We start from the raw sequence: 12188 nt of genomic DNA, 5'->3' as shown, positions 1-12188 counted from the left end.
CATCACTGCTCTAAACTAAGGGTTGGTAAACTAAGCAGGGAACGAACGCTACAGCCTGCAGACCAAAGCCAGCTCACCATCTGTTTTTGTAAATAAAGTTCTATTGGGACATAATCATTCTAATTTATATTCATTTATACATTGTCTGTGGATACTGTAGCACTACAACAGCAGATTCAAGTAATTATAGCATATATGGTATGGCCCACAAAGCCCCAAATATTTAGTATCTGCCTCTTTGTGGAAAAAAGGTTGTCGGCCACTGCTCTACACAATCAAATTTCATTGAAAAGAGCATTTCTTTCCCTTGGGCTCCAAAAATAAAGTTCTGAAGGCTTGCACTGCATTAATGAAGAACCAACTAAACATAAACCAATGATTTACTAGTGCCAATTAAACGTAAACCCAAAATGTCAATAAATTTCCTAAAGTATGCTTGAATGCTGGCATTTTCTAAGCATCTCTATAAAATAGCTAGCAAAAGCACAGAAGGGGCACCTGGGTGGCTCAGTCAGTTTTGCTTCCAAATCTTGATGTGGGCTCAGGTCATGATCTCAGGGTTGTAAGATTGAGCCCCGCAGCCTATTACTTAAAAGCAATATTACACACCTAACAACAAGAGGGCAAAATCACAGCTAATGAGTTTCCTTGGTGAATAAGAGAAGGCTTCTAGAAGAACAACTATTTGAATCGGGTATTATTATTATTATTATTTTTTATTTATGATAGTCACAGAGAGAGAGAGAGAGAGGCAGAGACACAGGCAGAGGGAGAAGCAGGCTCCATGCACCAGGAGCCCGACGTGGGATTCGATCCCGGGTCTCCAGGATCGCGCCCTGGGCCAAAGGCAGGCGCCAAACCGCTGCGCCACCCAGGGATCCCCTGAATCGGGTATTAAGTATGAGCAGGAGTTTACCAAATTTATGGGAGTGAGAAAAGGGAGGGAGGAATGGCAGAGCAACACCATTCTACTTTGAATGCAGGGAAGGAGAAAAAAAAAAAAAAGACATGAAAAGGACCTACCAAGTCCAGTGCTACAGAAACATGGCTTGAACACTCTGGAAAATAGGACGGAGTTGATGGCAAGTATAAATAAAGTCTGTAAAGACTAAAAGACTTTAGGATCTGAATGCAAATAGCTTTACGTGCCAAAGTAAGGAATGAAGATCAGATGTGATCCATAGAGAAATCCACAGTTTTCCAAGATGGGACATGATTGGTTTTGTTTTATAGAAAAGTGACCCTGGGCAACTTGATCTTGGACTATGGTGAGGAAAGACTAACAGCAGAGACCAGCTTGGCTACTGTGCAGATCAGAGATGGCAGACCAAAGTAAGGACAGTGAGAATGAAGAGAGAAGCCAGATGAAAAGGACTATAGGCCTGCACTCCTGCTTTTTTTAAATGTCCATGTGATATTTTCCCTTTTCTGTATTTGTTGGTATAGATATATTCTTTGCATGGAAAAAGTTTATATAGTAAGATTGTCAAAAATGGAGGCAATGTTGCCTCTTTTGTTCTGCCTCCTATGGTATTAAGAAGGAAAACACATCAGAAAATGCCACGACTCAGTCACGAGATCTGGATTACTGTCTTGTAATTTGCTGTGAGGCTTGTCTTTACTATGAGACTCTGGTCATGACAGCTCTGGTTTTCTCATTTGTAAAAAAAGAAATGAGACTAAATGATCCAAAATTCTTGATAGCATTCTAAAATGCTACAATCATACTTCTTTAATCTTCGTAGATCTGCCAAGAAAAAGAATGCAAATACAATTGCCTAGCTACAAGCCAAATGTGAAAAATCCCATCAAAACCAAGCTGATATGACCATGCTTATTATTTACCTATATGCATCCACATGTACCTAACTACATTTGTGAAGGATTTCATGACCTACATGAAGACATGCAGTCACCAATTACTCATCTGTAACTTAAGATACATTAAGATGTATAGTCACAACTACTCATCTGAAACCCTAAGGCAAAAGTGAAACTCTGTTGTCAGCCATTTCACTTTCAACTACCAAGTATCTTTCAAAAACATTTCCAAAAAGGAGCATTATTTTACTGGAGTGGTTCAAAGGCTCAATGAATGTTTGCAAAGTTGAATAGTAGTATTGTTGGATACAACAGTTATCAGACCTAACATTATCCTATATGGAATCATTTGTTTGGACCTCTTGTTGACAAAAGAACTTTTTAATAATGTTCCTTTATCAATCAAAACAAAGTTTTTCAAATTTAAGAAATATCGCCTTGAGATTTGTAACCATAAACCATTGTGTGATGTTATGTTAATGCTAAAAGAAAAACCATTACAAATTCTTGCTCTTTCTAAAAAGTATAGAAATATTCTGAACTTGTTTCTTAAGAATAACTTTTAAGCCTAATTTTAATTAAAAAGGATGGTTGGGTCAAAAGATTCTCTTTCTCCAAAACAAAAAGAACAAGTAATATTATTATTAAAAGTGAAAAACCCAAATGTAATCTTCCGTTTCCACTGTTATAAACTTATGTGGTACAACTGACATAGCCTAAGGTCAAATCATATTTTGATGGAAATATTCTAAGGTTTTTTAAGGTGTAGAGAAGTATAAACTACAAGCAGAGACTTTTCTAGTGATGTTTGGGGTTACATTACTTCTTCCAGTGTTTCTCTGAAAGATCTGAATGATTTTTTGGTTACATAATACTATGTTATATACAGAATAATTTGTCTTTAATGAACCATGTCATCTTTTTTCTTGTTCCATAAGATAGCATTATACATTTTGTCTGAATTAACCAAAATAAATTAGGTCAAGAGCTACCCTGTAATGGACCATGATCGGAGTGTAAAATCTTTTACTATGCAAATCTGCATCACAGCTTAGAACCATCACTAAAAACTTTGTTCTTTCAAATCGCTTGTATCACTGAACATAAAACTAATCCTACCAACCCACAAGAGATGTGTTTACTGTAAAACCTCAAATCTCAACTACACCTTTGACCCAAGAAGACCTACCTTTATAATGACTTTTCTTATAACCAATACAGTGATATCAACTAATGCTTTCAGATCCTAAAAGTTTCTTTAAAAAGCGTGTTTTGAAGATACACAAACTGATCTTATTCTATTCGAGAAACTTTATTAATTCTGCTCAAACAAATTTCACTCAAGAAGAAAAGTGTAGTCGAATCAAGAACTTTATTAGAGGGGAAAAATATATATATATATAAAAAAAAGAACAATGAGAAGCAGGAATTAAATTTATCTGTTTTTTGGTTGTGGCCCATGCTATCAAAAAATACAATTCAAAAGCAGAATCCTCAATTTTTCTCACCTTACCTACTGAAAGGAAGCTATTTTTAACAACAAAAATGAAAATACATCTTAGAAATTCCAGATCAAGTGTATCACAACGTAAGCACGAGGAGTATGAAAAACACAAGGTGGGATTTGTTTTGTAACGCCAGTGTCCAACCAGGAAAACTAGATGTGCTCTCCCCCAAGTACATCTGTTAAGATTCCTTACAGGGACACCAGGAGAACAAGCAGAGCTAATATTCCAGAAGCAAAACACAAGTTAATTATAGTGCCTCACAGTCCAAGATATTAATTCAAGGACGACACCTGGCAATTAACTGAAAGAACCATGAGTTAAGTTACAACTGAACGCCATGGGGCTCGTCCAGTTCAGAAGGCAAAACCTAAACGCGGCTCACAACCCCTCTTGGCACGTGTGCAGCACCTCGCGAGGCCCACGACGCTCCAGGGCGAAACGGCGGGTAAGGTCGCGCCCCGCGGGCTCCCCGGGCTCCCCGGGCTCCGGCGCACGGCCCCCCGCTCCCGCCCTGGCCCCCCACACCAGCTGCAGCGACGGCAACAGGCAGGTGCGCAGGACGAGACGCGGCGCCGCCAGTCCCACTACCGTCGCCGCGGCCGATCCTCCCTTCATTCAGGGATGTCCCGTTACGAGCCTACAAACTCTCCTCCGCGTGGTGTGACAGCCTGGGGAATCCGGGCGGGAGGGCTCGAGAGGCGTTCCCGGGCTCCCGGCTCCCGGCTCCGCGGGAGGAGGATCCCCGCCAGGGTGGGCGGGGGGGGGGGGGGGGAGGCCAAGGGTTTCCACCGACCACCTCGCCGCGGGGAGCTCGTGCCTCCGGCCCTGCAGCCCGCGCCCGGCTACCCTACAGGACCAAGGACAGGCGCTGTCAATACTTTCTCCGGCTCGCCTTCTCCTAAGACGGCGATCCATGGACGCTTCTAAGAGGTGCTACCACCGGTCGCCCTCAGCTCCCCGGGAGAACAAGAGATTCAGGCCCGCCTTCCGTCCTGGCCCATCCAGGTGCTCGGGAGCCCCCAGCGCGCAGTCATTCGGCCAGGGGGGCGCAGGGGAGGACCTCAGGATGCCCCAGGTCGTGGTGGGGAGGACCTCAGGATGCCCCAGGTCGGGGTGCGGAGGACGTCAGGATGCCCCAGGTCGGGGTGGGGAGGACGTCAGGATGCCCCAGGTCAGGGTGGGGAGGACGTCAGGATGCCCCAGGTCGGGGTGCAGAGGACCTCAGGATGCCCCAGGTCGGGGTGCAGAGGACCTCAGGATGCCCCAGGTCAGGGTGGGGAGGACGTCAGGATGCCCCAGGTCGGGGTGCAGAGGACGTCAGGATGCCCCAGGTCGGGGTGCAGAGGACCTCAGGATGCCCCAGGTCGGGGTGCAGAGGACCTCAGGATGCCCCAGGTCAGGGTGGGGAGGACGTCAGGATGCCCCAGGTCAGGGTGGGGAGGACGTCAGGATGCCCCAGGTCGGGGTGCAGAGGACCTCAGGATGCCCCAGGTCGGGGCGCGGAGGACGTCAGGATGCCCCAGGTCAGGGTGCGGAGGACCTCAGGATGCCCCAGGTCGGCGTGTGGAGGACCTCAGGATGCCCCAAGTCAGGGTGGGGAGGACGTCAGGATGCCCAAGGTCGGGGTGCGGAGGACCTCAGGATGCCCAAGGTCGGGGTGCGGAGGACCTCAGGATGCCCAAGGTCGGGGTGCGGAGGACCTCAGGATGCCCAAGGTCGGGGTGCGGAGGACCTCAGGATGCCCCAGGTCGGGGTGCGGAGGACCTCAGGATGCCCCAGGTCGGGGTGCGGAGGACCTCAGGATGCCCCAGGTCGGGGTGCGGAGGACCTCAGGATGCCCAAGGTCGCGGGGGGTAGGGGGTGGGGGAACGAGTTAGGGAACTAGGCGAAGTTCCGCCGGTAAAGCGCGGCAGGTCTCCCGGGAGGTCCCACCGTGGAGGGGAGGCGCGGAATTCACAAGGTGCAAAGGCGGAATCGGCGGGGGGAGGATGGATCCAGAAGTCGGCGGGTGTAGACAGGGGCTGCGCCCAGAGCCGGGAGGCTGCCCGGGCCCCCAGCGCTCGGCCGCGCCGCCGGCTCCCCGGCTGGGTTTCAAACCGCCGCCCCCGGGGAGGCGCTCAGCCGATTGGAAGTTCCGCCACGACCGTCACCGGCCCAGGGCCGGAGCGGCAACTCCTCGACGAAGCTCTCCCGGCGCTCCGCGTGCCCCCCCGCCCGCCCCCGAGAGCAGACCCCGCCAACTCCACCTCCGCCCGAGGTGCCCCCTCGAGTCCCCGCCGCCAGCCCGGGGCGCGCGGGCGGGGGGCGCCCTCGGGGACGGGACCGCCGCCCCCCGACCGGGCTGCGCCGCGGGAGTCCGCGGGGCGCGACGGGGCCGCGCGGGGCGGAGGGTGCCGGGTGGAGGGTGGGGGGGCAGCTCCCGCGCCCCCCAGTCCGCGCCCCCCGCCGCCTCGCCCCCGGGAGCGGCCCGCCCCGGCTCCGACCCAGCCGCCCCGCGCGGTCGCGGGCAGGGCGAGGACCCGGGCGAGCCCGCTCCCCCCGCCCCTGCTCTTACCCATCTTTCCGCCTCGCCTTGTAGACGTGCCCGTAGGTGCCGCGTCCCACTTTGCACCCTTCGTACTCAAACAAATCCTCCACCCGCTCCCGCTCCGCCGCCAGCTTCGCCTTGAAATCATAATCCATTGTCTGCTTTCCCCATAGAGGCACCGGGACGCGGGGGCCGCCGCCGCTCAGTCCCTCCTCCTCCTCCTCCCCCCGCGCCCGCCGCTCCACTTCTCCAACAGCCGCCTCTCGGGCGCGCGCGCGCCGCCCGCCGCCCCGCGGTCCGCCTTCAGCAAGGGACTCCTCGGCGGCCGCAGCAGCCACCTCCTCCTCCACCACCACCTCCTCCTCCTCCTCCTCGGCGGCGGCGGCGGCGGCGGCTCCCGCAGGCAGCCCCAGTCCCGCCTCCCCCCTTCATTTCCTTGTTTTGGAACCTGGTGGGCCGCGCCGCGGCTTCCTCGAGCTCATTAACGAACCATCCCGCCCACCCCGAGGTCGCGGGGGCTCCTGGGAAACGTAGTTCCGGGGGGCCCCAACAGCAACCGAGTTTTGCCAGCAGAAGAAATACAACACCCAGGCTGCTTTGGGGCGCCACAGCCCCGCCCCCCGCGAGGCGGGCACGCCTGCGCACTGCGGCCGCCCCTCCCCCTCAGGTAGCGCCGGACTGCCAGTTCCTGTGAAGGTGGGAAGCTTCAAGTTGCCGTGTTCTTTCTGCGAGTCTGTGGGGGAGCGGGTGGAAAAAGGCCCTTGTTGTGGTGTAGGGGAAGGTGCTCCACTATCACTGCCCCCGGGCGAGAGGGAGAGTGGAAAGTACGTGACAAGTGCTCGGCTCAGGAGTTTGCGCGGCGGTTAGAGAGGCGAGGACTGTGGTTAGAGCAGTTGTGCTGCGGGACTGTTTGTTTTTCGTGGCGATTGGTCGGCTCGTTGCCCCGCCCCCCTCCGCCGCTCATTGGCTGAGACTAGAGAATGACGTCCTCGTCGGTGCGTGGGTATCCCCGGGCTTTGGCTCCTTTCCCGCTCTTGATTGGTAATTGGGTGTGCTCGGTTGTTCTGATAGGTCCATCTTTTTTCTTTACGATGCAAAAACCGTATTTCAAAAGCTGAACCCTCAGCGGTTTCCTAGGGCTGGCGTCGGTCTGCGGAGAACTTCTGAGCCCCGGCAGCCAATCATCCTTTTCCTGGCGCTCGAGTCATGGTCTCCTCCTACCATATGCGGTTCCCACAGCCAAGCTTTGGGCCATCTGTCTAAGGACAATTCAAGTGCCAGGAGGATGCATCGTCTTAAAAACAGGCATCAGGTTTGCATTGTAAAAGATGTTGTTGTTTTTTTTTAAGGTCTGTGCATAATGGTGACGTTCTCCAAGGATGTCTGAAAAAGTGTCCTTAATCAAGGTGAATATGGATTCATTTAATTCCTGCGTCCTTAGGATGCTTGGGATACGATTTTATGCGTGATTGGTGCTAGGATAAGAATAATATACCACATTTAGTGGGAGCACAAAGGAAGAATTGGTCCCCTTTATCTAAAGTGGTAAGGAAAGTTAGTAGTGACACCCCCCCACCCCACCCCCGCCCACCTGCTAGGTTTGGGAAGAAACCTGGAAAACTTGGGAGTGGGGGATGGAGATCATTGGTTTAATACAAGAGTAAATTTCTTAGGGAACTTTCTCAGATCTTGAAGTCAATCAAAACGTATCTGAAAATCTTAGTTTCTCTTATGTCCAGGAACCAGGGTGAGTGCTGGAGATACCAGATGAAAACTGGTCTTTTTCCATCAGGGGAGCTAAAACCTATTGGAGAAATAAACACGCAAGCAAATTAAAAATAAATGGTGTGGGTACAAAGAGCAATGATAGACTAGGAAGACTTCTGGGGGGTCAGGCCAGGCTTCACAGGGAGGTCAGTTTGAGCCAAAATTTAAAGAACCTTATGTGAAGGGCAAGTAGGCAAGTAGCAGGAAATTATTTAAGGAAGGATGGCAAATACCATGTATCATGATAGAGCATGACATATTCTGAGAAATGCAACTAGCTTGAATGTTAGAGATTAAAGCAGGGAAAGGGGATATCTAAAAAGATTGGACAGATAAGCAGGTCAAATTATGAAGAGCAGCGTGTGTGTGTGTGTGTATATATATATAAATATATGTCAAATAGAGGTTTCAGATTTCATCATTTTATAGGTAATAGGAAGCCATTTAAGACTTTTGAGCTAAGGAGCATTATAATCAGTTTCGTATATTGAAAACCTTCTCCTGACAAGTGTTCAGGATAGATTGGAGGAAGGTGAGAATAGTAAAGAAGCTCTTGCCTTGGGGTTCCTGGCTGTCTCCCCAAGTTGGTAAAGCACACGACTATTGATTTCAGGGTCTTGAATTCAAGCCCCATGTTCAGTGTGGAGACTATTTTTTAAAAAGGAAGAAGAAGCTATTGCCTTAATACTTATAAGATACAGGGATCTAAAGCATAGAGTGGCAGTGCCGATCATGAGAAAACGACAGATACCAGAATTATTTATGAATCAAATTCAACAGAACCTAGTGATTAATTGAATGTGGGTTTAAGGGAGAGAGAATATTCCAAAATGACTTCCAGGGTTTTGACTTTAATGATAAGGTAAATACAGGAATAAGAGCAATTTTTAAGAGAAAAATGATGAGTTTGGCTGGAGTACATTGAATCTGAAGTGCTTGCGGGGCATCAAGATAGAAATAACAAGTAAATTGAATTTAAATAAAACATTTTTTGGGGATCCCTGGGTGGCGCAGCTGTTTAGCGCCTGCATTTGGCCCAGGGCGCAATCCTGGAGCCTGCTCCTCCCTCTGCCTGTATCTCTGCCTCTCTCTCTCTCTCTCTCTCTCTCTGGGTGTCTCATGAATTAATAAATAAATAAGATCTTTAACAAAAAAACAAACAAAAAAAAACATTTTTTTAAAAGTACAAGTAAGCAGATGAATATTTTTAAAATCTTTTTTTTTAAGATTTTATTTATTTATTAGAGACACAGAGAGAGAGAGAGAGAGAGGCAGAGACACAGGCAGAGGGAGAAGCAGGCTCCACGCAGGGAGCCCAATGTGGGACTCAATCCTGGGTCCTGGGCATGAAGGTGGCGCCAAACCGCTAAGCCACCGGGGCTGCCCAGCAGATGAATATTTTTACCTGCCAACAAGAAGTCTGGCCTAAATGTTTAGATTTGAAAATATATTGAGTTTTGCATTCATTTTATCCTTAAAATATCCCTATCAGATTTGTTGATTTATTATTCTTATTTTACATATGAACAAACAGACAGCTAGCAAATTGTAGAGCTACGGCTTAATGAGTATGTACTTGGGAATAAATGGAAAGTGGGAAAATGTGTAAGTAAAAAATCAAATATAGATTATAAAAAGGCTAACTGAAAAAAAATCAAAAAGGTTGACCACACCCTGTGTCACTAAGAATATGAGGAAATAGCCTTCTACATTGCTAGTGGAAGTACACATTCACAAAATATATACATTAGATTTTGATCAATCGAAATTACAAAGTAGTTTCAAAAACAAATTACAGTAGTACCTCTCTCTGTGGTAAATGCTATGATGTGCCTGCCAAAATGACTAAAGTATGGCACATCCGTCAGTGGATTATTATGCAGCCCCAAAAACAATATGAAGGCTATAAAATATTCCTCTCAGATCTTTTCCCTGCAAGGAGGCTCCATCTGCTAAGCCCTGAATCTACCACTGTATTTGCAGTGAGGCCACACTCCCCATGGACTGCTCCCTACCGATGACTGAGCATAGCAGGATATTCAGACAGGTCCATTCCTGCAGGATGCAGGATTCTTCTGATGTGTGACTTTGTATTAAGGAATCCCCAGGTTTAAGCCTGTCTGAAACTTTCTTAGAACTATGTTGCAGTCTGAGTCACTGCCTACCCCAACCCTCCTAATACCCCTCCCTTCATGGGGCTCAGATCAGCATCACTATCTGATTTGTCTCCAGCTCCCTCCTTTTTCTCCCTCACAGGCATTTCCTCCAGTCAGTCTCTTGCATGTCTAATCCCATCTTGGCATCTGCTTTTGAGAACACTTTAACAATGAGGAAATTGTTTAGGCACTGATATAAAAAGACCTCCAAGATACTTTTTTAACAAAAAAAAAAAAAAAAAAAAAGCAAGAATCAGAGGAGTATCTATAGTGTGCTAAACTTTTCCTACAAGGGAAAAATGCGTATTTGTTTATACATGCACAGACTGATCTCTAAAGACAACAGGAAACCCATTTGCTCAGGGAAGGTAAATGGCTTGAGAATCAAGGGTAGGAGGGAGAATCTGTACTGTCTGCCTTTTTGAATTTTGATTCATAAAATGTTGCCCTTTCAAAAGGTGAATAAATAAAATTTAAATGAAAAAAAAAGTAGAAGTGCCTGGATGGCCCAGTCGATTAAGTGGCCAACTCTTGATTTTGGCTCAGGTCATGCTCCCTGGGTTGTGAGATCAGCCCCACCTGAGCCCCATCTTGGATTCCCTGCTTGGCAGGGAGTTGGCTTGAGATTCTCTCCCTCTGCCCCTCCCCCCCGACTTGTGCATACACTCTGAATCAAAAAAAATCTTTTTTTTTTTTTAAAGATTTATTTATTTATTTATTCATGAGAGAGACAGAGAGAGGCAGAGACACAAGCAGAGGGAGAAGCAGGCTCCATGCAGGGAGCCCGACGTGGGACTCGATCCCAGGTCTCCAAGATCAGGCTCTGGACTGAAGGCGGCGCTAAACCACTGAGCCACCTGGGCTGCCCTGGATCAAAAAAAAAATCTTAAAAAAAAAAAAAAGGTAGGAGTTTGGTTAAGAAAGGAAAAAGATACAATTGAACCTACCATAGTCAAGAGAAGTTCAAAGTTTGGTTTTGTTATTAGTTTGTTTTTTGATAGGTGGGAGAAGCTTTTCATATTCTGAGGGGAAAGAACTGGTGAAGGAAGAAAAGGTGAAAACGTAGGCAATATTGGGGTTAAAATATGGACCCGCTAGGGGATAAAATCCAAACAGGTAGTTTCACACAGAAAGGGAGAAATCTTCAGAATGTGAGTGGGGATAGTAAGCCTGAGCCCACATGAAGGAAAGAGAATCGAAGAACTGAGAGACCCCTAACCTCACTATAATAAAAGCAATAACTTCTATATGACATGGGAAGCATGATCAGATGCAGACGGGAAAAAAAGCAGTGGGGCTTGAGCAGGGGTCTTGAAGAAGGAATGATGGTTTTGGCATATTTTTTTGGCAAGTAAGCAGGGTGACAATGAAAGCTAAGATTTACTGAATCCTAAGCATTTTATATACATTAGCTAATATCCTTAAAACCATTCTAGAAGATACCTCGAAAATATGTATTATCTCCAGTTTACAGATAAAAAAAAAAAACACCCGAGGCTCTAGGAAGATAAATTATGGTTAGTGATAGGATTTAACCCCAGGTTTCTATGACACTAGAGGACAATAATGTCAAGTATTAACCGGGCCATTTATCAAGATCAAATGATCCTACTGAGATATTCCATCCTCTTTGTCTTAAACTCTACTTTGTATATGATAAAATTGCTATCTCTACTTTCTCTTTATTTTTAGTTGATATCAATCATCTGTTTCTGCTTTCTCAGTGCATGGAAGAGTCATAGGGCTCATTAAATAAGAGAATGCAGCATTGCCACAGCTATTGAGATGTTCATTGTCTCCGTATGTTAAAGAGGCCTTCCTTCCCTTTGCTCTTCCTCTTAAACAGCAACAGTTCTCTGGCCAATCAGATTTCAGAGTATTAATTGCCATGTAAATACCTGTAACTCTTCTGGGAGGTATATACAGAATATTTAAAAATTGAAAGTCTGAGAACAAAGCTCCATTTAATAAGGATGGTCTAAGCTAAAAAGCCAGTGAGGTAACAGATTCTGGTATCTTTAGTACACAGTGTCAGGGAAGCTGAGGAAGAAGAATGGGAGACAATGGGTTAAGAATCAGACCTCTTGGAGTGCCTGGGTGACTCAGTCAGTTGAACATCCAACAGACCTCTTGGAGTGCCTGGGTGACTCAGTCAGTTGAACATCTGACTCTTGATTTTTGGCTCAGGTCATGATCTCAGGGTCATGAGATCGAGCCCTGGATCAGGTTCTGCATTCAGTGTAGAATCTGTTTGAGATTCTCTTATCTCCCTCCGTTTGCCCCTACCCCTGCTTGCATGCATAGGCCAAATAAATAAACAAATAAACAAACAAATGAAAAAAAGAAGAATCAGAACTCTTCCTGCTAGATGAGGGTATAGACCAAACCAAGGGAGGCATGCCCACCTTC

General features: G+C 47.2%; 1 protein-coding gene and 1 long non-coding RNA gene across 4 annotated transcripts in view; one reads left to right on the top strand and one right to left on the bottom strand.

Moving 5' to 3' along the window:
• Positions 1-6286, bottom strand: part of CDK19 (cyclin dependent kinase 19) — a 162484-nt gene extending 156198 nt beyond the window's left edge. Inside the window, exon 1 of the mRNA XM_041753324.1 lies at positions 5884-6286. Within this exon, the coding sequence (XP_041609258.1) occupies positions 5884-6011 (128 nt within the window). The 5' untranslated portion in view covers positions 6012-6286. The remainder of the gene's footprint in view (positions 1-5883) is intronic.
• Positions 6287-6504: 218 nt separating this feature from the next.
• The window catches only part of LOC121489893, a 41347-nt gene continuing 35663 nt past the window's right edge, over positions 6505-12188 (top strand). The window contains exons 1-2 of one of the 3 annotated variants that reach the window (XR_005987452.1): positions 6505-6552; positions 7206-7262. This is a non-coding gene — a long non-coding RNA (uncharacterized LOC121489893). The other 2 variants (XR_005987451.1, XR_005987455.1) reach the window with 2 other exon arrangements.

The sequence above is a fragment of the Vulpes lagopus genome, chromosome 1 (genome assembly GCF_018345385.1).
Source record: "Vulpes lagopus strain Blue_001 chromosome 1, ASM1834538v1, whole genome shotgun sequence".
NCBI classification, from domain to species: Eukaryota; Metazoa; Chordata; class Mammalia; order Carnivora; family Canidae; genus Vulpes; species Vulpes lagopus.
This window is presented reverse-complemented; position numbering and strand designations above follow the sequence as displayed.